This window comes from Peromyscus eremicus, chromosome 1 (genome assembly GCF_949786415.1).
Source record: "Peromyscus eremicus chromosome 1, PerEre_H2_v1, whole genome shotgun sequence".
NCBI lineage: Eukaryota > Metazoa > Chordata > Mammalia > Rodentia > Cricetidae > Peromyscus > Peromyscus eremicus.
In genome coordinates, this window is record NC_081416.1 from 133,885,967 (window position 1) to 133,911,529 (window position 25,563).

A 25,563-nucleotide genomic window follows, 5' to 3' on the forward strand; every position below is an offset into this window, starting at 1 on the left:
AGTCAACACATCTGAGTGTCTTATACTTGTTTGCAAACTTAACCTTGAAAGAATCAATTCCAAGTTGGCTCAGCTAACAATGGTCCAGGATGTCGGGCAATGCTATCATTGAGTGAACAGGAAAGGGTCATGAGCCCACATGTGGACTAGCCTTCTTCTCCTCAGGATGAAAAAGAAATTAATGGTCAGAGTCTGTATGTGTTACCTTTTTGTGTCCATGCTAATACATAGAGTGCCATTCCAGAAAATTTTGTGTTGTGGTATTTGAAACATAACAGTTTTATTTGAATAATAATGTTGGACCAAGGAAATGAAATTGTGAAAATAGCATTGAGAATCAGCAGCATGACATTGTGGGCTGGCACCTCTCCTCACTGCAGGGCCCACCAGAAAGGGAGCTAGCATTCCCTATCTACAGCAAACTGTGAGGGACTGTTCCTCTCCTCCTGCTAGCTGAGAAGAGAAGACACAGGGAAGCTGACTTCAGAGGAAAATGCTTGTAGAGGCTCTCCATGTGCCAAGGACGGTGGCGAGTCCACGGTTATTATTACTGTTTTAAAGAACTTTCTTATCACTAGGTGTACCGTTTTTTGTTTTGTTTGTTTGTTTTCTTTTATTGTTGTTTTTTGTTTTGTTTGTTTGTTTTTGTTAACTCGACATAAGCCAGGGTCGTCTGGAAAGAGGGAACCTCAACTGAGAAGATGCTTTTATCAGACTGGCCTGTAGGCAAGTTTGTAGAGCATTTTCTTGATTAATAATTGATGTGGGAGGGCCCAGGGCACTGTGGGTGATACCAGCCCTGGGCAGGTGGTCCTGGGATGTATAAGAAAGCAGGCTAAGCAAGCCATGAGGAGCAAGCCAGTGAGCAGCACTTCTCCATGGTCTCTGCTTCCGTTCCTGCCTCCAGGTTTCTGCCTTGAGTTCCCTCTGTGATGAAATGCTACCTGGAAACATAAGATGAAATAAACCCTTTTCTCCTTATTCCTTTTGGCCACAGTGTTTATCATAGCAATAGAAAGCACCAGAGGACACCAGGGTGGGGCAATAGAGAGTGTGTGCAAGGTTGGGCTAGGGCGTGCCTTGTGGTTTAGAGCTTGGAGTGAGTGGATTCATGGAGGCTGCGTGTACTTTACAGTGATGTAAAATCCATCTGTGCAGATTCACCTCATGGGCTTGCAGTAACGTGCCTATGAAGGTTTAGCTGTAAGCCTGAGGAAGACCCAGGTCTCTGCATCCTGGGGACCAGGAGACAGGATCTGGTGAAGGCGGGGTCCCTGTGCACAGTGTCCCATCACCCCTCTTACCATGGCTTTATTGGAGTAGCCCCCGCCCTGGAATTCGAGAATCCCATAGGAGTCTGTTGGGTAGCTCTGGGTGTGTTTGCTGACAGACCATTTCCCCGCCTGCGCGTCCACCTGCTTGCTGTCCTCTCCTGTTGTGCTGGGAGCCCCACTCGGCAGTGGGGGGATGTGCTGGTTAATGAGCTGACCACAGCAACACCTGAAAGAAGAGTGAAGCAGACTGGTCAGCAGTTTCTCTTCCTTCCCTCCCATGAGTAAGTATACACTAGCCTGCATGGATGAGCTGGGTCCAACCAGGGCCACAAGAATACCTTCATCATCGGCTTCATCAGGGACAGAAGTGATCCCTGTGGTTCTCTTTCCAAAAAAGCGACACATCACTACTTATATACCAGTCTGCTTACAACACAGTGGACGGCTGTTCTTTCTTACTGGATGAGTGAGTGGTCATCGTTTACTGTCTTGAGGATATTAACAGGAGCGGGGCCCTCTGAACACTGCTGAACATTTTGTGACAAAGTACAGCCACAGCTCTGGAGCGGATAAGTGGCCTTCTGGAATTCTACAGTGCTGCAGGATTCTTCTGTTTTTTAGTGAAACCTTTTTTTCTGCCCAAGTAGCACTGAAGGTTGAGTGGTCCTGTCCTGAGCAGCCATGTTTGGGCTTTGCAGATCTTGATGTTCAGTGTCTCTCCACAACTCAGCCAACCTCTGTCCCACGCTCCTTCCTAGTCTCCTCTGAGCATGTCCATGGTCTTTCCATGCATGCCCAGGTTTTCCTTGGTCACTGTCATGGTTGGCTGCCACACAGTTCATGCCTGAACCACCAAAGCTTGGAATGCCCCTTAGGGAGAACAGCAGGGGCCAGAGTGATGTCTTGGTACATGTGGGAGGCTCCCCTCCCCTTCCGGTTACTTCATCAGTGTTGTGAGCTGATATTTGAGGTTTCTTTCTCTCTCTCTCCTATTCCATCCCCTTTTCTCCCCTTTCCTTTCTACTCCCCCTCTCTTTCTTTTTTCCATTCCCTTCTTTCTTCTCTTTTCCCCTTCTGCCTTCCCCCTCATCCCATCTCTTCCTTCCCTCCCCCCTCCTCCCCTCTTCCCCTCCCTTCCTCTCCCTCCTCCCCTCCCTCCCCTCCTCCTCTCTTTCCCCTCTCCTCCCCTCTCTCCCTCCCCCTCCCTTTCTTCTACTGGTTTTCACCAGTCTGGGTTCTTACAAAAGCTCATGTGCATTTTAGAACTGGATTGTCAACTTCCGTAACAAAGCCACTTGAGTGGGGAAGTGTTAGTCAGACTTCTGTTCCTGCCGTGTGGGGGGGGGGGGACAAGGAAGTGTTGTGGGAGATTCCTTTGTGGAGTCGGACCTCGGTCTGGAGTCCACATGCAGCTTCCTAAAGCGGACCATAGAGCTTTCTGGCCAACTCCGAGGAAGATAGAGGGACACACAGGAGGAATTAGGAGGGGTCAAAAGAAATGCACAGCCCTTTTTAACAGGGAAAGTAGAGAAGAGAGCGAGGTGATTGTTTCTCTGTTGCTCTGTGGATCTTTCAGGTTTATTCCCTAATATCCGACTCCCGAGATTTATTTTTCAATAAAACAATAAAAGAATCCACAATAAGGAAGAAAGGTTTAGTTCACAGTTTTAGAGACCTGTGGAGGAGGAACAGAACCAGTCCCCTCTCTGGCCAGGACACAGAGAGAGAAGGCTTGTGTTAGAAGTCCTCTTTCTCTCTCTTGCTGTACCAGGGCCCCGGCCTTGGGGGTGGTGTGTCTCACACTCAGGGCAGACCTTCCTCCCTTAGCTAGCCCTTTCTGGAACCATCCTAACAGACACACCCAGAAGTGTGGGCCACTAATGTAGGTGTTCCTTAATCGAGTCACGTTGACATTGAGATTAGCTGTCATCTGGGGGTTAAGTTGAATTTGTGTGTCATTTTGTGAGCTGTTTTAATCATGACACATCTTTGGATCCGTGAGCAGGGATGTTTTCCAAATTGCTTAGAACTTCATTCATTTCTTTCACTAATGTCTCAGTCTGGGAATCTGTATTACTGGCTTCATGTAACTAGTCGGCAGAGTGCCCCCCCACCCCAACATGTTTTGGGCAGAGCTTATGGAGAACTTGTGTTGGTTCTTTTGGAATGGTTTCAGAGGTCAGTGGAAAGAGACCACCTGGACCTGGGGTCGTTCTGATTACTAATAACAACCAATGGGGAGGCTTTAGACCACTGACCCTGTCCGCACCAGTTACTTAATGTGTATGTGTTTCCATTGGATATTTCTCCCCTGAGCTAGCTTGGGTAGTTTGTACCTTCCTGGGAATTTGCTAAATTATCTAATTTGTTGTACAAATCACAGTATTGCTTCGTGCTGATTTCTGTTTAAGACTGCCTGTTACAGTCTTAACTCTTCGGTCCTTTTCAGTTTGGCTAATTGAGTCACAGATTCCTGTTCTTTTCCGAGAACAACTTCTGGCTTTTGCCACCAAAGTCGCTCTGCCCTGCAGCATGGGCTGCACAGGCCTCTCCTTCCTGTTGAAGCATGGGCGTCTTCCTTCTGCTTGCTCCCCATCCACTCTGCTCTTAACCGTATCTTCTGGTGGATGACTATTTAGAAGTTCTCTTCTTTCTTAATCTAGGCGTTTATGGGCACGAACCTCGCTCTCAGCCTATGTTAGTGCATCTCCTCAGTTCTGATGTGTCATGTCTTTATTCCCATTTATCTTGGAGTATTTTATTCCCCATCTGTTCTCAGCTTTGATCTACTGGTTACAGAGGAGTATCTTCACTTTGTGAGGTACCAGTTTTTTTCTTCTTCTATTGATTTCTAACTTTATTTAATTATGGTTGAGGACCATGCTTTGATGTGTTTAAGAATAGTAAGGCTTATGTCATAGCTTGGCCTCTGGTCTGTCTTGGAAATGATCACCTGTACTTGAAAAGATTGTGTTGGTCACGTGTTCTGTAGATACGGTTGTTCCGATCCTTCCCAGAGATAGAAGTTCTTTTCATATAAATAGATTAGGGAGTTGGACTGCAGACACCCCAGAAGATTTCCTGAGACTTTCAAAGATCTAGCTGGGAGAGAGCCCAGGGAAGAGCTACAAAGAGGAATTCTCTGCCAGGGCGTTTTCATCTCAACAGAAGAGCTTATTAACCCCATGACTCTTTATTAATGGATCCTGTGGGGACAAATTCTGGCATGTCCTTGCCTCTTCACCCTTCTCCCACAGACCTGAGAAGAATAGTTACTGAGGCATGCTCACAAGCCCTGACTCAGATAATGCTTCCACAATAGCATCTGACATACCTGTTTGGGTCTTTTGTGCTGGGAATTACAAAGATGCATTCCCTTTTGCAAAATGTTTTCTCTATCCAAGCTTTCTGACCCTGGAAGAGAAAGGAATGAAAATTAGATTCCAAAAGCCATCACCAGGGTTCATGAAAAAAAGTCACATGATTTGTAAGATGGATCAGAGGGTAAAGGTGTTTGCCATCATGCCTGATGACCTGAGTTCAATTCCTGGAACCCGCATCTAAGGAGAGAGCAGACTCCTGCAAGTTGTCCTCTGCTCCATCTATGCACCATTACACACGAGTACATGCACACAATCAATCAATCAATCAATCAATCAGTCTATGTAATTTTAAAAAATTAACATGCCATTAATAGGAAGTTTTCTATCCTGTGTGTGTGTGTGTGTGTGTGTGTGTGTGTGTGTGTGTGTATGTTTCTTTTTTGTATTGCTGAGGATCAAACCTAATGTCTTACCCAAGGCTGAGCCGTGGTCTTGGCTTTGGCTAAGATATCTGAATATTGTTTCAATGGAGAGGTTGCATGTGTTTAGGACACTGGTGTTTTGAAAGAGAGGTGGCCCGGAAACATACATTTCTGTTTCCCACTTACTGAACTTAATTCACTGGCATCTACCGGCTGAAGATATTCTTTGTGCAAGGTTCTATGTTGGGTGCTGTGGAGACTCTCCAAGGAGAGGAAGCAGAGGACAGTGTCCTTCACCCTCTAAAAACAGCAGGCGATGGCTGAGGAAGCACAAGGAGAAGGGGTAGGGCAGCATCAGGCTGCATCCAGGCCACAAGGACTGAGATAACTTCCTGTATGGCTTCTTTTATTGAGAAGGCCAAGGCCCAGACGCCTCTATTCAAGTTATATTGTTCTCAGACACTAGGAACACCCTCACATGGAGGAGGAGGCTCAGAGCAGTGAAAAGATCGGCCTGCCTCAGGAGGAGATCATAGGTGGAGAGTCAGCAGATCCCTGGGAACAGGTGCTGGGAGGTCCCTGGCAAAACCTGCCCAGGCTGGAGGAGCGTTAATAGTGTGTGTGTGTGTGTGTGTGTGTGTGTGTGTGTGTGTGTGTGTATACTATGTGTTAGATAGATATTATGCATGTGCATGTGCTGTATTATGTAGAATGTGCATGGTGTGTGTATTGTGCTGGTTTGTGTGATATCTCTGGAGTGGTAATGGATGGCTTATCAGATACTTGCTCAGCATGAGAATCCTAAGTAACATCTTAGAGGAATGGCAGAAAGCCTCATGTCCATGGCTGCTTTCCCATAGTCTCCATTTGGAATCATAATAGTATTACCTGAGACTAGTGTGTGACCCTGGTGTCTAGAGAGACAGGCCTCCATGGAGCCTTGATGTCCTCCTCCTCATACCTGGCATTGATGTTGACCTAGGGACTCCCTGTCTCTTTAAAGTTGCCTCTCAGGGGCTGGAGAGATGGCTCAGAGGTTGAGAGCACTGGCTGTTCTTCCAGAGGACCTGAGTTCAATTCCCAGCACCCACATGGTGGCTCACAATCATCTGTAATGAGATCTGATGCCCTCTTCTGGCCTGCAGACATACATGCAGGCATAATCTGTATACATAATGAATAAATAAATCTAAAAAAAAATAAATAAAGTTGCCTCTCAGGGCAGTAGCAGTGACAACACAGTGTCACAGCAAACCTCCCAAGTCAGTTCAGACCAAGGACCTGATGCCCACCTGCTGCTTCACCAGAGCCCTACCCAGCCCAGAGACATAGACAGGACTACTGTGTTCCTCTCAGAGAAGCGTTTCTGGGTACATCCAAGTCCATTGGTCACTCAGTGTCTTTTTAACTAATGGCAGTGAGTGTAACAAAAAATCTTCTCCAGGGACCTTCAAAAGCCAACGCCGTATGTCTCACCCTTCAAATGACTATGTGATGGTGCTGTGTGTACTTGTTAGCTTTTATTGTCAACTTGACACACCTAGAATCACCTGGGAAGAGGGAACCTCAGTTGAAAATTACTCGGATCAGACTGGCTTGTGCGTGTGTCTGTGGGGGCACTGCTTGATTTTTAATTGATGTAAGAGGGCCTAGTCCATTGTGGGAAGTATCCCTAGATCCTGGGCCATATGAGAAAACTAAATGAATACAAACCAGTGAGCAAGCCAGTCAGCAGCATTCCTCCATGGGGTCTCTTTCATTCCTGCTTTATTTCTGTCCTGACCTCCCTCAATCATAGAACGACCTGAAAGTGTAAGCCAAACAAGATTCCCCTCCCCCAGGGTTTTTGGCCAGAGTGTTTTATTACAGCAGAATAGGAATCCTCCTGCCCCACCCCGGGTGTGTGTGTGTGTGTGTGTGTGTGTGTGTGTGTGTATGTGTGTGTGTGTGTGTCTAAATCACTTGCATGCACACAGTGGGGATCAGTCAGTCCCAAAGCCTTTCATATGCTAGGCAAACACAACCACTGACCTAAAGTCCCATGCCCAAATGATTTAATGACTGCTTGATGATGGTTCTCAACCTGTGTGTCATAATTCCCTGGACAAACTATCCTTTCCAAAACAATATTTACATTACAATTCATAACAGTAGCAAAATTACAGTTATGAAGTAGCAGTGAAAATAATTTTATAGTTGGGGGGTCACCACAACATGACTGTATTAAAGGGCCCCAGCATTAGGAAGGTTCAGAAGCGCTGGGTCTTGAACACTGTGCTGCTGGCCTTGGAAGCCGGTGCTTTTGTGCCCTTGACAGGAACACATCAGCACAGAGGATGAAACACGGGGAAGTGAGTAGAGGCTTCATCTAGCCCAGACTTCAGGAGCAGAATGTTAGAGCCCGGCTCCACAGCAAAGCAGACATCCACTGTTTGGAGGGAAGCATGCTCTTCCTGCTTTGTACGTTATTTCTTGCCTCCCAGAGAAGCTCACAGAGCATGCTCGTGTTTGATTGTAAAAACAAGGTCACGGTGCTTAGACTGTATGCCACAGAATCTGGAATATGTGCCAGACAAACAAATCCTAAGCTCCTACAACTAGATTACTTTTTCAAAGAAATGCTAAGAGAGCAGTTCTGATGAAGTTCTCTATGTAATCTGTGAATGAACAAGTCAAGCGAAATGAACAAGTTATGGATAGTCGGAGCTGGTCTTCCACTATTGGAGAAAACAGTACAAATCTGAGAAATGGAGAAGAGTTGAATGAACTGGACCCAAGCGAAATTATCAGTGTGGAGCAATAGTCTGTGAGATGTAGGGTTATATGAGAATGGATGTGCCATCTTTCCATACACACGTGGGGACACAGGACATACATCTATATGACATAATGTATATATTATATGTTGCTTAACATTACAGATTGCCTCAAGACCTAGAGCTTAAAACAATAACTATAATCTTGCCTGTGGGATCTAGGAAGTGGGTATGTATAAGTTAGGTGCTTCTGAAGGGTCTTTCACAAGGATTCAAGTAAGCAAGACTGTGGCCTCATCTAAAGAGATGGGTCTGGGGAGGACCCATTTCCTGACTCACAGAGATTTGACACTCATTCCGTCTCCTGCCACATGAGCCTCTCCATAGGCCCACAACATGGCAGCTGAACTCATCAGAGTGAGTAAGCACAAGGGCTCCATGACCTCGTGTCTGAGGTCTATTGCATTACCTTCCCACATTCTGCTCATTAGAAGTAAGTCACTCAGCACGTCCCACTCAAAGGTATTATATGACAATGACCCCAGGAGGCAGGGACCAGTGAAAGTCACGTGCCTACCACACACACAATTCAGTCTATGTGTATACAGTGTCATGTCCATCCCTTGAAAGGGTCTAACAGCAAGGACATTCACACAGCCGTAGATATACCCAGTGTCCAAATACTAGTTTCTAAAGTCCAGCCTTCACAAGACCAGGGTTCCCTTAGAAACAAAGCCAGAGGTAGAGCCTGTAACTCCAGGGAGTAAGGAAGGGTTTGTTTCTAATCTACAAGCGTGTCAGAAGAACATGGGAGCCACACTGGAGGACTCCCATCGGCTTCATCTGTGTGTGAAAATAAGTGATCACAATAAAGAATGTGACCTTTGGCTCGAATGTATACCCATGAATCCACACCTGTATAGATGTGCACATTAGGTAAGGACACGAGGGTCGGGAGAGCTGTGTCTCCCAGTGGAGGTTTCTAATACTTGGAAGCAGATGGAATCAGAAAACCAGCTCTGCACCCATCAATCAAAGGGTGAAGAGTAACAGTGAACTTATGCATCTGCAAACACAGGTCATAGAGACTTATTCTTAGAAAGGGTGAGTTGGACAGTGGAGCCATTTGGTGAAATCTGAGACTGCGTGCACACCCTCGGCACCAGAAAGGTCTAGCTCCTGAGTCTGCTCAGGACACTCAGATAGCCTGGGGACAGACATCCTGCTTGTCATCACCCCACACCCTCCAAAGATGTCCAGCCAGTGGAAAGAGAGGGATTCTGTTTCCAGCACCCACATGGCAGCTCACAGCCATCTGTAACTTTAGTTGCAGGAGATACAGCACCCTCTTCTGGATTCTTTGAGCACCAGGCACTCACAAGGTACACACCCAGGCAAAACACCCATACACATAAAATAACAAACAAAAGACCAATGCGTGCCTAGATTCTCCCTGCTGATGCTTTTCGGCACTCTGGAGTAAGAAAGGCAAGGAGGGAAGGTACTGGGGAGGTGGCTCAGTGGGTAACCTGAGTTAGGATCCCAGCATACATGAAAAAAGACCGCTGTGGCCCATGTCTGCACCTCCAGTACTGCAGGGAGGTGTGCGGAGACAGGTGGGTCCTGAGAGCTTCCTGGCTGTCCAGCCTAGCTGAAACTGCGAACTTTTGGTTCAATGAGAGACTTTTGTTCAAGGCAACATGGTGGAGAGCATAAGGAAGGCACCGGATGTCCTGCTCTGGCTTTCACATTCACACGTACTGTCACACAATGTGGGTAAAGATGCTGGGCCAGGAGTGTGTGTGCCCTGGCATTCAGGTCTGTGTTTGTTCCAAGGGATGTGGGGTCACAAGCTGCATTAACAACTTGGCCTTCTTCTCTGTACTTGAAGGAGGGTGGTCCAACAGGTAGGGTATGGGAGGAAGCAGGGCTGCTAGGACCCACTCTTGAGAAGGCTAGGGCCGGGCGCGAGGGTGACATGGGCGGGCCGCAAAGGCAGGGTGTGACTTTGCTCTGGCAGAAACGGGAGAAGCGACTTCCAAGTATAAACACTAGTTTTCTGCTGCATGAGTCTGTTTACGCAATGGCCATTTCTTGGGCCAAAATTAACAGCACACTCCACAGTGAAATGGCTGATTTGTGGACCAGTTTAGTCCGGAGAAACCACTCGTTTCATGTGTATATTTAGAGCAGACAACTCAGACTCTCCCCCACGGCTGCTCATCCCACACAGGAGCTTGGCTGGACTCTTGCATACGAAGTGCAGCTAGCTGGCACTAGCACTTAAGAGGAGTCTAGACTTCTGGCTTCTCCTTTTAGCCTTCAGGAGGCGGGGAGAATGGCTGGTGTCCCTGCACACTGCAGGTGTCTGTGGGGTTCCACCCTTGCCTGGACCCCAGGGGAGGCCCACCTGGGGGAGCACCAGCTTGCCAGGGAAGCTCTCCATTGCAAAAGTCAGACAGGATCCCCAGCCAGAGAGCGCTTATGTGCACAAGGGCTTAAAACCCACAATCATCCCTTCCTGCTCCACCCTCTGCTTCAGGGGAGGCCCTGGCCTACTGCCAACAGGCCTTTCTGGCTCTTGTGTCTCAAGTTAGACACGGCCTCTCTGTCCCTGTGGCAAAGCATCCCCTAACATTGCTGAGCTTCTTCCAGAAAGTGAAGGTGAGGCTGTCTTCGTCTAGGGACTGTAAGCGGGTGTCAGACTCAAGTGTTATGGTGTCTATGACGGCATGAAGACCTTATTTCTGGTGGTTCATTTTCAAAATCCCTCAGAGGCCCAGCCTATGTGAAATGTCAGGAGTTGCCCCAGCTATCCTTCCCAGTGCCAGGGCTCCCTCTGTCCTTGCCAGGGACATTGCCCTGGGGACACTCCGGGGAGAGTCCCAGATGGGAGTCTCAAGGAAAGAGGGTGATCTTCAAGGCAGGAGAGGGCCAGGTGTCCTCCAGTGGTGTGGACTGGTAAGTTGTCTGTCTCTGGTGACTTCCCTCCCACCCACTCCTAGAAAAGTGACCCCGGTTAAACTCAGTGTGCAACACACAGAGAGACTGGAAGAGGATTAGTTGGGGGGAGGGAAGTTAACAGGAGACGGAGGGAGTGAAAGAAGGTAATGGAATGGATATGAGCAAAATACACTGTATGCATGTGTGAAATTGTCAAAAAGTGAATATTTAACTGCAGTACCTAAGTCCGAGAATTTTCCTTAAAGCTTGCAGCTGGGCGCTTTTAGTCCATGTCAGGAATTGTATGACCATCAGCACCACCTACATCAGAACATTTTCATGGCTCCTATGAAATAGTCGTGTGGGTTGATGAAATAGCTCAGCAGGTAAGGAAGGCTCTTATTGCCAAGCCTGATGATCTGACTGCAGTCCCCAGAATCCACATTGTAGAAGGAGAGCGCTAACTCCTACAAACTGCCTGTACACCTGCACTGTGGTACACACACCACACACACACACACACACACACACACACACACACACACACACACACTAAATGAATAAAAACGTTTTAAGCAGTCATGCACCTGTTAGTGTTACTTCCTAGCTCATCCTGTTCCCTGCTCCTGGCAACAACTGATCTTGTCACGTATGGGTATCTTGGATAAGTAGAATCATATGATCTTCCATGCCTGGCTCTTTACAATTAGTATGATGTTTTCCAGGTTTATCCACATCCCAGCCTGTGTCAGTCCTGGATTCCTTTTCAAGTGTCAGAAACAGTGCATTGCAAACACCCACAAAGCCCTGGCTGAGAGAACTGTTTCCAGTTTCCCACCATTGTGATTAATGCTATAAGACATCATTATTTTTAAAGGAAATGTTAAAACTGCCAGGGAAAGGGTGAAGGTAATTCATACTTGTTGGTAGGGAGTGTATGATTTTTTTCTCTAATTTCTTCATTGTTTATATTGCATTTTTAATTTTCTAAAAATAGGCATGGTTTATTTTACAGGGAAGAAAAAGAGACTGTCCCCGGGGTGACCCAGTCAAGATGAGATAGTTCCCACACCTAGTATGCCCCAGCACCAGCAGGCTCTAAGTCTGGGCTTCTTATCACACCCTTGGTATGTGGCAGCATCACTAACATCTTCTAGTACTGTCACTGGTGGCCATGCCATAGTCAGCTTCCTGCCACTGTGATAAAATCCCAAGGAAATCAAGTTAAAACAGGAAAGTCACTTCACCTTCCTAATCACTGGAGATTACATGGACCATAGCAGATGTCCTTCTTACCCATGGATGGGACTCCAGGGAATAGCCATCAGGGGTAAAGAAACAGACAGAGCACTTGTTGCTGGTGAGATGGAGACTGGGATAGCCATTGCAAAAGCTGGTGCAGAGATTCTACAAAATTCAGCACAGAATTACCATAGGGTCCAGCAATTCTATGTGTTTATAACCCAAAGAGTGAGAAACAAGTCATGAAAAGAAGCCAAGAGGTAGAAGCAATCCATTGTCCAACAGTGGATAGATGGATGCACACAATGTTGGGCCAGGTATGCAGTGGAATAGAATTCATTGTTTAAAAAGAAAGAAATTCAGACACAGGCTACCACATGGCTAATCACTGACGGCATTGTGCTAAGTGAAATAAGCCACTCCCAGAAGGACAAATTCCGTATGACTCCACATGCATGAGGTTCCTAGAGCTGCCAGACTCACAGAGACAGAGACTGCAATAGTGACTGCCAACAGTGCATGGAGGGGAAATACGGAGTTATTTAATAGGAACAGAGTTTCTGCTCTTCCAGATGAAAATAATTGGGATTGGCTGTACAGTTATATGAGTGTAGTCAGTGTCACCGCAGGTGAAATTAGCCAGACTCAGAAAGACAGACAGTTCATTTGCTATCCATGCATCCTAGCAAGAATATAAACATATGAGGAAGGAGAGAGTGGGAGCCAAATGGGGACACAGGAGAAAAGGGACAGTATGGGGTGACTATGGCCAAAGGTCATGATACATTTGAAAGAAATTGTCTTTATGAAACCCAATGTTACATAGGATGCATGTACTCTAATAAAATTTTTAGTAAAATATCTATAGCCTTGAATAAGATACAATAAGATGTGTATAATGCATGAAGAAGCAGATTGTTTTGTATTTCAACCAAAAAAAAGTATAAGAAAATAAAAAAGGTTGAGAGTAACTTATATTTTGTATATTTTGCCACAACTGAAAATTAAGCAGATTAATAATGCTGATTTGTGGTCTGCCCAGAGAACCAGGGCCTAAGAGTGTGCATTTTAACAAGCCCTATCGTGGGTGGAGGCCAATCAGTGTGAACTATATAACACACACTGTGCCTGTCTGGGGGTCCTTCCAAGGCAGGCTCTCTAGGAACTGCAAGTTCATGTATTGGAGACAGGTCAGAGAGACCAGTGGCTTGGTGCAGCACCAGGATGATGACAATGTCTAGGTATATGTTGGAAGAAGGAATGTTAATTGAGAAGATGCTTCCATAATTTTGCCCTGTAAGCAAGTCTTTGGGGTGCTGCCTTGATTAATGATGGATGTGGGAGGGCTCAGCTCACTGTGGGCAGTGCCGACGCTGGGAAATCATCCTGGATTATGTAAGAAAGCAGGCTGAGCTAACTATGGGGAGCAAGGCAGCTAAGAGCACATCTCCTTGGCTTCTGCTTCAGTTCCTGCCTCCAGGTTCCTGCCCTGACTTCCCTTCATGATGGAACTGATTGGGACATGTAAGCTGAAATAACCCCCTCTCTCTCCAAGTTGCTTTCTGTCATGGTGTTTATCCAAGCAATAGGAACCATAACTAAGACAGAGATTTGAACCAGGTCATGGAGAATTCCTATGACAGACCTGGTCATGCATTTGTGGCAGGTTTTTGGTGGTACTGGAACTTTGGGCAAGAAAAGCTGTTGAACATTTAAAGCTCAGTGGATTGTTCTGTGGGAGCTTGGAAGGTAAGGACGTTGAGAGAAACACAGAAGATGAAAGCCTGGCTTGTAAAGTTTCAGAAGGAAGTGAAGACTCTATTGGGGCCATTCGATATTTTGAATTCAGAATTTGTGTCTGGTCAGCTGGGACTGAAGAGCCAGTGTGATTAGGAAGAGACCAGCATTATTGAAGATTATAAATCTGAGAATATTTCCTCAGAGCCAGCACACAGAAGCTATGATTCAGAGGGGGCCAAGGCTGCACCCCATGTTGGCAGACAAACTTCATAATGTGTGAGAGAGAGTTACCCAAGTGATACTGGGTTTGAAAACATGAAAGAGTCATAATGAACAACCTAGGCTTGGCCCTGTCGCAGGCCATGGGAGGCCACTGGAGAAGGTGCGGACTCAGTTGCAGTTGAAGCTCCAATACTGAAGAGGTCACGGGAAGAAAGCAAGGCCTAGCACACGTAGCAAGGTTAGAGTCCCTGAAGAGGGGCCAGGGGAGACTACTGGTGAAGGTGCATCCCAATTGCTGTGCAAATCCCAACATTTTGGAGATGCCAGTACCATGGATGACCACCAAGGACAGTAGCAGCCATGCAGGAGTGCCCACCTGAGCCACATGCCAAGCTGTGTGTGTGAGGTAGAGGGCAGAGCTGGACAGGTGCCACGGGCAAGCCCTGTGGAGCCCACAGGATTATGAGTGGGTCCCAGATGTGAAGAGCTGAACTTTTTACATGATTGGACCTTGGTTTTGTTTTATTTGTTTGTGACTGTGTTCTGATTCTTCCCTTTTGGAATATGAAATTATGTAACTTGTTTTTTATTTTATGGGAGCCCACAGTTAAGACACTTTGGACTTTTAGAGAGACTCTGTAATTTCAGAGAGCCTGTGAACTTTGAAAAGAGACTTTGGATGTTTTAAAGAAAATGAACTTTTATTTTTATTGGGTTTTTTTTTGAGATAGGGTAGATACAATTTTTAAAGTGTCTGAATTTCTAAATATTGTGGGACTTTTAAAAGTTGGAATGTTTTATATTATAATATGAATATTAACATGATATCTTAGGAATGAACAAGAAAGGAAGGTTTATGGTTTAACAGTCATGTGTTATGTGTCAAGTGGACAAGGGGTCAATTGTGTTGGTTGATTTTTGTCAACTTGACCCAAACTAGACGTATCTGGGAAAAAGGAACCTCAGCTGAGGAAATGCCTCCATGAAATTGGCCTGCAGTTATTGTCTTGATTAATGATTAATGTGGGAAGGCCCAGCCCACTATGGGCATTGCCACCCCACCCCCACCCCCGGCAGGTGGTCCTAGGCTGTGTAAGAAGGCAGGATGAGCAGGCCATAGAGAGCAAGCCAGTAAGCAGCATTCCTCTGATTCAGTTCCTACCTCTAGGTTCTTGCCCTGTTTGAGTTCCTGCTTTGGCTTCCCTCCATCACGGACTAAGATTTGTATGGGTCAAATAAGCCCTTTCCTTCCCAAAATGCTTTTGGTCACTGATCTTTACCCCAGCAACAGAAAATAAACTAAAACAATAAACGCAAGAAAACACATCTTTGTCCACTCACTGGGAGATTTAACAAGGAGACTTCTTATTGTTCATCCTGAGACAAGGATTCCCACAGCCCAGTCTGGCCTCATGCTTGCTAATGTAGCCCTGATGGCTTTGAACCCATTATTTCCCTGCTTTCACCTCCCAGGGGCTGCAATTACAGACCTGTGGCATCACATTTGGCTAATAAGGCAACTTAGAGAGTAAAACAACCGGCGGCCACATTCAGACTCAAGGCAGCTCTCTGGAGAAGCCACAGGCCTGTTTTGTGGAAATGGAAACAGTGCTGACTCCCAAGTTTAAAAGAGGTTTCAATGGCTAAGTGGACTATGAGTCCCTGAAAAACAAAAAGAAGGAATTTGAGAACACAGGTTTCCCAGTTTCAGCCGGCACTCACAACAATGTGGTACTGGCATAGAGCTAGACGTATAGACCGATGGAAGAGGGTTTGAAGTTCATGAATGAAGGTAGGATCCTCCAGATCCACTCTCCTTGCTTGCCTTCAGCCACCCCAGCCACTGTGCCACTCCAGAACCAGGTGGGTTCTTTGCATGCACAGCCTGTTAGAGAGCCTCAGATCCAGGCGGCCCATGTACCAAGATGCCTGTGCCTCATTGTGTCCTGTGTCCCTGAACCCAGATAGAAACCTCCAGCCTGGCCTCTAACCAACCAAATTCCACCAGAGGATGGCGTGGCATCTTGATCCTCACCCCCATGAGGCACTATTCACTGGGACCCCAGCCTCTGCCACCCAAGGGCCACCTGTGGGACCAAGTGAGAAGGTTGACAGTGAGAACCTTCTAAGCCTACAGAGGATTGCTCCTGAGCTCAGAAGTTTTACCTGTATCACTCTGACACCTCATTACCCCATAAATACAGAGTGTCCCCAAGACTGAACCCCATGTGCTTTTCATCTGGTCCACAAATTGACAAGCTTGGGTAACAGCAAACAAAGATCCAAGTGCCCACTCAACAAGGCAAGACCAAATATCCACACCAAGAAACACCACAAATCACCTAACTCTGATGCCTAGGCTTTATAACAGAAACATGAACAACATGAATAACCAAAACGTCTCCTCCAGAAATCAAATGTCCCACCATAATGTCCCCTTGGCTGATGCACAAGACGGCGATTTTTAAACTTCAGTTATAGATGTGCTCAGAAATAAATCCACATATCTATGGGAAATTTTGTGTAATGAAGGTGTCAGGAGCTCTCTGTGGTGGTCTTACAACAAACAGTGCTTGGGAAGTTGTATTACACACACCAGCAAATACACGTAGACTCTTACCTCACACCCTTCACAAAGCTAACTCAAATGGAATCAGACCTAAAATTAAGGACTAAAACCATAAATCTCTTAGAAGAAAGAGGAAAATGGGGCTAAATCTCCATGATCTTGGACTTGGTGATGCACATCTGAATGACACTAAAATCTGAGCAACAAAAGAAAATGGACAAATGATTTCATTAAGTTAAAATCGTGCATAAAATTTTATCCAAGGACATCCCATAGATTGGGAGGAAACATTAACAAATCAAGTCTCTGGTGAGGAATTAGTGTCTAGATCATGTGGAGATGCCTTGCCACTCAACAACAGAAGCACAAGTGAGCTGAAAAGGAGCCTAGGGCGGTACCACACCGTTTGGTTGCAGGACGTAGCAGCATCAAGCTGGAACTGGCCTGAAAACCTTCTCCCTGCCAGCTAGCTTTCACAGTGCTGGAAGGTGATATGCATGCCAGTGGGGGAGAAAAGATTTTTCTTACCCAGTGCTGGACCATGCGACAATATCAACCTGCCAGACAAGACGTGCCCACTGGTACAAAAGTAGCCTGGGAATTCTGGGGACAACCAACCTATTTCTGGTCAGACCTGAAGCTTGCTCCAGAGGAGAGAATTCATGCCTGGTACCGTAAACCTGGTCAGAAGCCAAGGGCTAGGGTTGTCAGAGGTGCAAGGGCAAACCTACTACAGCTGATTTGTTAAACAAACATGTTAAATGGCCTCATACCATTTCCATTTATACCCATAGATCAGTGCTGCCTTCAACCTTGGCCAGAGCATCCCCTTTCTGCAGGGGGGGTGGGAGGTGACCACGCAGACTCATGACTGGTCCAAATGCTCAGAATTAGTGGTTTCTGGAGTGCTCAGCTCTAAATGGGACATTAAATCAACCTCGCCTTCTGCACGTGGCTCAGAGAACATTTAGGAAGGGGAACAGAAAGAATGTAAGAGCGGGAAGATGGGCAGGAGTGCTGTAAAATGCTGTCCTCTGCGTGTGGTGTGCCTGTCGTACCTATGAATTTCCTGAAGCTGCAGTTATTTATGTCAGGCCTGCACAAGGTCAAGCCAATACGATCAGTCAGCTTTCTAGAAGGCGGCACTAACTGGACTCAGTGGAAAAAAGAAAGAAGGAAGGGAAGGAGGGAGGGAAGGCACAATGCAGAGGGCCTCCCTTTGCAGGCCAAGAGGGTGCAACTCTGGGCCAGCTCCTCTCCTCAATTGGCTCGCATGGCCCACATCCTCTCTTTTCTTGTGCTCTGTCCTTTCCTACTCCTTTGGGTCCTGTGTTCACTACTTATCTCTAAAGCATCCCAGAATGCAGGAGGCTACCCCACTGTGTGCCCAGACACTAAACATGTGAGGTACCAGGACCTGCAGGGTGGCCCTCCTGGTCCCCCATTAGTCAAGAGTGAGGATTAATCCAAATCGTCAGTTATGCAAATGTAAGACTAAAACAGAGCTGTAAGTTCTAGTAAGTGTAAACATCTCTGTCATTGACTGGAAGAGATTATGTCAAGATCATTCTGATAGGATCTGGCTTTATAGAAACACACTTGCTGATATGGAAAGAGCTAGAACTGGTTTGTCTAGCATGGCATAGCTCAGCACTCGAATGTGGTCTCAGCTGCAGTATGCTGGGTGGAGGGGAGACTATCACAAAGCCATTCACCATGACCATGTATGCCCCAGGGTCTGCAAGATTTCAAAGTCCTTGTGCAGAAAAGTGACATGAAATACCACTTTTATTGAGTTCAGGAAACTGTGGGATTAAAGTTAATTTCACTCATTTTTTTTAGTGTAGCTTTATCTCATTTGCAGTCACGGCAGCATCTCTTGCATGCTGTTTCAATTTGTCTCAAGCTGAAATTGCCTTCCCCCCCTGAGACGGAGCCTCACTATGTAGCCCCGACGATGACCCCTCCTGACCCAGCCTTCCAAGTGTTGACATCTCAGAGGTGTGTATCGGGTAAAATGATGCTGACCAAACTCCATGAGTCTCACTGAGGCAGAGCAGGTGAGGAGAAGCAGAAGCAGGCAGTCCTCAGCTCTCCCATCTGGTGTTTTGTTTTGTTTTGTTTTGTTTTGGAGACAGGGTTTCTCTGTGTAGTTTTGGTGCCTGTCCTGGATCTCGCTCTGTAGACCAGGTTGGCCTCAAACTCACAGAGAGCTGCCTGGCTCTGCCTCCTGAGTGCTGGGATTAAAGACGTGCGCCACTGCCACCTGACTTCTCCCGTCTGTTTTAACAACTCTACATATTCATGCATTACATTTACAGTCATTAACAGATGGAAAAAGCCTCATGGGCTGTCCTCCCTGAACACAGCTTTCCTACCCCATGCCAGAGAATCTGCCTGTCCTGATGCTCTGTTATTAGGAGGAGGGCCCCAGACATGAATGTAGTCTTCAACATCCAGCAAGCATATCAAACATTACCAACCCCAGTGGGGGAGGGGCAGGCACAGGAGGACAGATAAACTGTTGACAGAGGCTGCCTGTGCTTCGCATCTTCACAGAGGGCCAAACCTGGAGGGTGACAACCCAGAAGGAGGGGACATAGGAAACACAAGAGGCCCAGCTGCTGGGGAGAGTCTGCAACTGAGGATAGCTCCTATTCTCGAAGTGGCCTCTAGCACTGTAAACACACACACACACACACACACACACACACACACACACACACACACGCCAACTAAAGATGATTTCTGGAAAGCAGTGAGTTAATACTAATATACCGTTTCTGCAGGAGCCCGGGAGAATTGTCCCTGACTGTGAAGTGTCTGGGACATGGACCAGTTTCTTTCCCAGGCCATGATGGCTTCCGGCATTGCCCTGCCTCATCTGCCCACTGCCCAGTCTAACAGAACTAGTAAGACAGGGTCAGATCCCTGGTCAGATCACCGATGGCCATGTGTCTCTAGTTGACCGTGCCTTTTTTTTTTTTCTTTTTCTTGAGACAATCTCACTATCCAGCCCAGTTGATGACTCCTCCTGACTCAGCCTTACTGGTGTTGGAATCACAGGGACGTGCTGCCACACTGGGCAGGCTACTCTCTTTTTAATGGAAGTGTTTAGGTATTGAATTCCTCTAGGCTGCAGAAGATATTGGTGGATAAGAATACATTGTGCTCCTAGTTGGGAGGTTCCAGTTTCCAGGCCCAGGCCCAGACTCCAATTCTCCAATTCTCTCTCTCTCATTCTCTCTCTCTCTCTCTCTCTCTCTCTCTCTCTCTCTCTCATCTCCAAAATATCTTGAAAAAAATTTAGCCAAAGTGAAAAAAGAGTTTTTCAAAAGCTTCTAATGTCCCCAAGTAAGAGACTTTTAGTTTGTTGGAAAAATCTGTTTTCACCCAGTGCAGCCTGGGGATGACAAGTGACCTCAAATGTCTGAGTGCCTTCCCTTTTCTTGTACTACTTATGAACTTAGAAGTTAGAGAGAGTCAAATCAAGTTCTAGATTTCTAGAAAATAATCAAACAAACAACAATTATAGCAAATACATGTGACATGAATTGACATTTCCAATGACATTTTCTTACTTCTAAAATAAGCTGCAGGAGAGTGGCCAACTCATGCTACAAATATAACTGCAAATGCCACGCAAAACACTGCCAGAGACAAGCCTTCCCCAGTCAAAACTGTCATCCCCCTGCGGAGAGCCCAGGCCTTAGTACCGTTGCTGCCCTGAGTCCAGACAGGGTGCAGGTCTCTCCCCTCCTTTGTTCTCGGTGCCCATGCCTCTATGCACAGTCGTTCTCCCCATTAATTAGGTAGACCTTTGTGGTTTAAAAACATGCATATTCGATTTAAAGAAGTTGTTATAGGGGGTCTGGAGAGATGGCTCAGTGGTTAGGAGCACTGACTACTCTTCCAGAGGACCCAGGTTCAATTCCCAGGACCCGCATGCCGACTCACAACTGTCTGTAACTTCAGGATCCAACACCCTCAATCAGACATGCATACAGGCAAGAGACCAATGTACATGAGATAAAAATCAATTAAGAAATAAGTTGTTATAGAAACTTCCAGAAAGGGGAGACATACAAAAGAACAAATAAGCAGGTGCTCCCAAGACCTCCATCCTAAAATGACAATTGATAACGCTCCCACGTGCTCACTCTGCCTTTTTTTCTGCAAATGCATTAGACATGTGGTTAGAGATGGGCAGTACAAATCTCAAGGCCATGAGTGAGTCTTCTGTATGTGATAATTATACCTTTTCTCTGTCGTTTAAAAGGTCTCATAATATTTCCTATGGACAGGCCAGGATTTATGTGTGCTCTGTTTCTGGCCGACCCTGGGTTGCACTGTGGTATACAGTGCTGGATAAATGTCGTCAGACCTCCAGGCCTTTTCCTCAGGACAGATTCCTCCATGTGGGATCGCTGGCCTTGGCATGTGCTGTTGAACACGTCAAGGGTCCAGTCTATACTTCTGTTGTAAAGTAATCAATGAAAGGGAATGGGCCTCTACCATATTTCCCCAGAGCCTAATTAAACTTCATCAGTTGAACGTTCCTGCAGTTGGAGGCTTCTAAGTACACACCCTTACCCTGTGAAGTTCAGTGTTTTGGAGATTTTAAGGAAGATACATGTTTCCCCAAAGGAAAGGTGTGGAGGTAAGATACCGAGAGAGGGCAGGTGCTGCCCAGCCCTGCAGTTGGGGCTTCCCAGCAAATCCCAGGCACCTGCCGCCCGGGGACACTCAGAATAGTAGCCATTCCCTGACCCGACATACCCTCTCCTCTGCCGGTCAAGCCATTAGGCAGCGTCGAGCCTTTGGGAACCCAGGCTGAGTCTGGATCCAGTACTCACTCCCAGGAGGCCCTGAGGCCACCTTGGCAGAGAGAAGCAAGGGGCTGAAAGAGCCAAGCTCTACTACTGGGCTTACCTGCCTCAGCTGCCATGCAGGAAGGGTTCAGCCTGGCCTTCCCCAGCCTCTTCCTTGGCCCAGGCAGGAAACTGGGTGAGGGGGGCTCTCTCTTTAAGAGGAGCAGCACACATGAAGAGCATGTGAGTGTCTATGCCCTGTCCTCATGATCCCCGTGAGACAATGGCCCCATGACCCGGCTCCCAGGCTGCTCAGTGTGGTATGCACAAAAAGCCAGCTCCCTTTGAAGTGGTCCCCACCTCCTCTGCCCTAGTCAGGCCTTCCAAGCTGCAAATGTCAGCCCACTTTGCATAATTGAGACAATTGGACATAATCATTCTTTCAGAAGCCCCACGTCAGGCGGCCAATGCCCCGGCCCTCATGAGCCAGGAAGAGGAGCCACATGCTTCTAATTACTGCTGAGCCTTTTCAAGTTGATCAGGGCTGGGCCAGAGGTTGAGATGAATCCAACGGCAAATGCCGGGAGAGTCCCACATGACTTTCAGGCCCACGTGAAGCTTCTAATCCTCTCTGTCCCTGCCCTGCCAGCAATCTGCCTGACTGGGGTCACAGTCACCCCCAGGCCACCGCAGTGAGAGCTTTTTGGATGTGCTGTAACAACACGCCTGCACATGTGCCCCGGCCTCTGACATGTCTTCTCCGCCTGGGCAAGGCCAGTCCTGAAAGGCTCCTTGACATCCGCTCCCTTCGGGCCGCTCTTCACCACGGGTCTGGGGGGCTCCTGGGAGCAGGCCCCTCTCTCCTTTACCAGGAACGTGTGTAGTTGCAGACAGCTGGGATGCCTGAACAGGTCCCTTTTGCAGAAAGAGCCGCTGAGGGTAGGGAGTGGCTGACTTGCCCAAAGAGCACGTGACCTGGAGCAGGCCTGGCTGCTCACTCTAGGTTGTACTATTCACAGTAGAACCCTAAGGATGGGAAAGTCTGAACCTGTAGACCTCCTTATAGCCAGCAAACTGCAGAAGGTCATGGCAGGAGCTGGGCATGTGTCCAGGGCCATGGCGAGTCTGAATTCCCCCAGAGGATGCAGCTGGGGGATCCCAGCCAGGCCAGAGACTGGGGCGAGTCTGCCCTTTCCTTTCCTTGGCTCCTTTAAGCTCTGGGCCCACCCAAGGTTGGCACCTGTTGTGCTAATGGACAGGAATTGTGGACCAGTGATTGACATCCCAGGCGCCGAGCTGGGTAGCCACCTGAAATGGCAGGCCCACACCAGAGCAGCCCGGCCGCAGGTCTGGTTCTTCTGGGCAATGAGTATTTGGCTCCAGTGGGAAACGGTACCAGGAGAAGAAGGACGATGCTATGCTGCTGCGGTTCTACCTGAACCGGTGGAGGCTGAGCTTGTGAGGGTGATTGTTCCCTGGGCGCAAGAAACCTGCCTGAGAGTGGCCAGCAGAGCCAGTGAGGCTCTCCTTATCAGGAGGAAAAGCAGGGGCTTGGTGTCACTGTAGGATCTGGAGTGCTCCAAGGGCAGCTTTGCTGCAGGCTGGATGATAGTCATCGAGACTTGCAGGGTGGCGAGCTCCAATGCAATGGACTCTTCATTTGAGGACTAGAACTTAGATTGAAAGAGAAGGTTGCTCACACAGCCGAAGCAGGGAAACAGCTCTCCTTTTGAGACGTGAGCTGGATCCTTGGCCTCATCTCTTTTCTTTGCTCTGACTGACAGTACAAATGCATGGTTTCGAACATGTTCAATGCATCTTTAATCCACAGATTCTTCTTTCCTCACTGTGGCTCCAACTGTCCAATTTCATGGGGGCTCTCAAGTCCTGCTGATACCACCCAGGAGCATCTCAAAGTGTCCCTTCTCTCTGACCTGCAAACCTGAGGTGTCCATGATTCAGGCAAAGGTTTTGCCACAGATCTGGACTCCACCACTCCCCCAAGCAGCCCTGGTTTCACAGTACCTGCTTCTACATGGAGCTGTTTCTAAGCACAAGAAAGAGAGTGCAATGTGCAGAGCAACTGAGGTGTGTGTGTGTGTGTGTGTGTGTGTGTGTGTGTGTGTGTGTGTGTGTGATGTTAAAATGTCTCAAGAGCTCAAAATGTCAGTTTGTAATTCAAATTCGGAACACAGGGACTTAGCATCCTTAACACTACATCCAGGTCTCTTTCTTTGCTCCTGAAGTCTCCTTCCTAATGGCTAACACGGTTTCCCCTTTCCACGGGTGCAGTTTAGGAAACAATGCCAGCTTCATTGCTAACTGCTGAAGCAGTTTCAAATGTTGTTTTCTTGCTCTTTTCAACTTTAGGAAAAGACTCTTAGGGTTCTTCTGAATCTCTTACAATAATTCTCTTCTAGCTATTCTACAAATGTGTTACATAGTAAAGTTTACTTGTTTAATTTTTCTTTGGTTTTTACATGAGTTAGCTTTTAGATTTAAAAATGAGTTGTACTTATAGGAAACATTTTCATCACTGTAAAGTCAAATATGCAAACAAGATTGATTCTGCAGAGTCCGGCTGTTGTGTCTCTCCCTACTTCCCGCTTCTCCACAAGTGAACCTGAGGGGTGTTTTGCCTCCTTTTTATCTTCAATGTGCACACATTTGTTTCCCTCCTCTTCCCACAGGGACCTTCACATCGCTTTCCTGCCTTGTCTTGTGCTTAGCAGTTCCACTCTTCTGGGGTTATGAATTCCTTCATCTCTGCATAGCTTCTCAGCTGGGTGAATGTATGGAAGCTGGCAGCCATGCTCCCCCACTCAGAGACTTTCAGGGAAGCTGATGGAGCCCGTGCTTTCTGGAGGACTCTTGGGTGGTTCTCTGTCTTACAAACCGCACTACAACCCAAAACCTCTCCATGCATCTTTTTATACTTGCCAGTAATCTTTAGGTTAGACTCCTAGAAATGAGGCTTCTAGAAATGAGCAATAAAAGGTAAATGAATGTCCCGTCTTTTCAAGGTTGCTTTTTACCAACGTTTACAGCGGTTCTTGGCTTTCTGCAGCCTCGTCACCACAGGATAATGCTTAGTCTTAGATTGACTTTTGCCCATCTCATTAAGAATGCTCTCTCAATAGGGTTTAGGTGTAGTTTCCCTTCCTCATCTGGCTTTGCAAAGCAAAACTGACCTTAGAGAATAAAGTGAGAAGCATTAGCAAGGGTGGTGGGTTTAACAGAACTTACCAGTGACACCATCCTGGTCTGTATTTTCTGGGCAGAAAGCTTTAAAATCACAGTTGACCTCTATCTGTCTGTTTCGATTTTAAAATCAGTTTCAATAATGTATTTCTTCCAAAGATTTTTTTCCATTTCATTCAGTTTTTTTTAACTTATTGTGTACAGTTATTCATGTCCTTGTTCCTTTCATTTCTCCTTGCTCATCTGTCTGTCTCCAGGTTCATCAGTTATGCCCACCGTCTCACAGGACCAGTTGACTGACAGTTATTTCTTCTGTGGTTTTTCTGTTCTCTGTTTTATCAATGCGTCATTGACTTTCCCTCTGCTCGACAGAGGTCTGGTTGTTTGTTTTGTTTTCTAAAGTTGAAAATGAGGTCACACACTGTTTACAAGTTTATATTAACTGCATAAATCACGAGATTTGGTTGTGACACTCCCATGAGGCCTTAGGCCTGCTTCCGCCTTTCATGTGGACACTCAAAGCAGCAAGCTTCCCCTTAGGCATTGCTTGAGGTGCATCCTGGAAGTTTTAGTAAGTTTAATTTTTGTTCATTTGAAATTTTTTCTATTTTTTCTCAATATTTCTTTAACCCACTGGCTCTATATGGCTATATTATTTGATGTCCACATATTTGCGAATTTCTCAAATTTCTATTATGGGTTTCTAGTGTGGTCCCATGTGTGTGAAGATATAATCTACATGATCCCAGTCCTTTAACATCTACTGAAACTTGCTTTGTGGGCTGGTATATAGCCTATGCTGAGGAACATTCCATGTACACCTGAGTAGAATGTATACCTTTGGCTTGGTGTAATGGTTCAGCCAGTAAAGGTTCTTACCTCACAAATATGGTGATCTGAGTTCAGTTCCTGGAACCTATGTGTCTTAGATAGGGTTTCCATTGCTGTGAAGAGACACCATGACCACAGCAGCTCTCATAAAGGAAAACATTTGATTGAGATGGCGGCTTATAGTTTCAGAGGTTTGGTTCATGGTGGAGAGCATGGAGATATGCAGGCA

General features: G+C 46.8%; 1 protein-coding gene across 2 annotated transcripts in view; it reads right to left on the minus strand.

The window, feature by feature from the left end:
* Trpm1 (transient receptor potential cation channel subfamily M member 1) overlaps window positions 1-25,563 on the minus strand; it is a 122,374-nt gene that overhangs the window by 67,747 nt on the left and 29,064 nt on the right. For both annotated transcript variants that reach the window (XM_059253324.1, XM_059253323.1), the window contains exons 2-3: window positions 4,609-4,688; window positions 1,305-1,500 (exon numbers count right to left, since the gene is read on the minus strand). In XM_059253324.1, coding sequence (XP_059109307.1) covers window positions 1,305-1,500; window positions 4,609-4,688 — 276 coding nt within the window. The remainder of the gene's footprint in view (window positions 1-1,304; window positions 1,501-4,608; window positions 4,689-25,563) is intronic.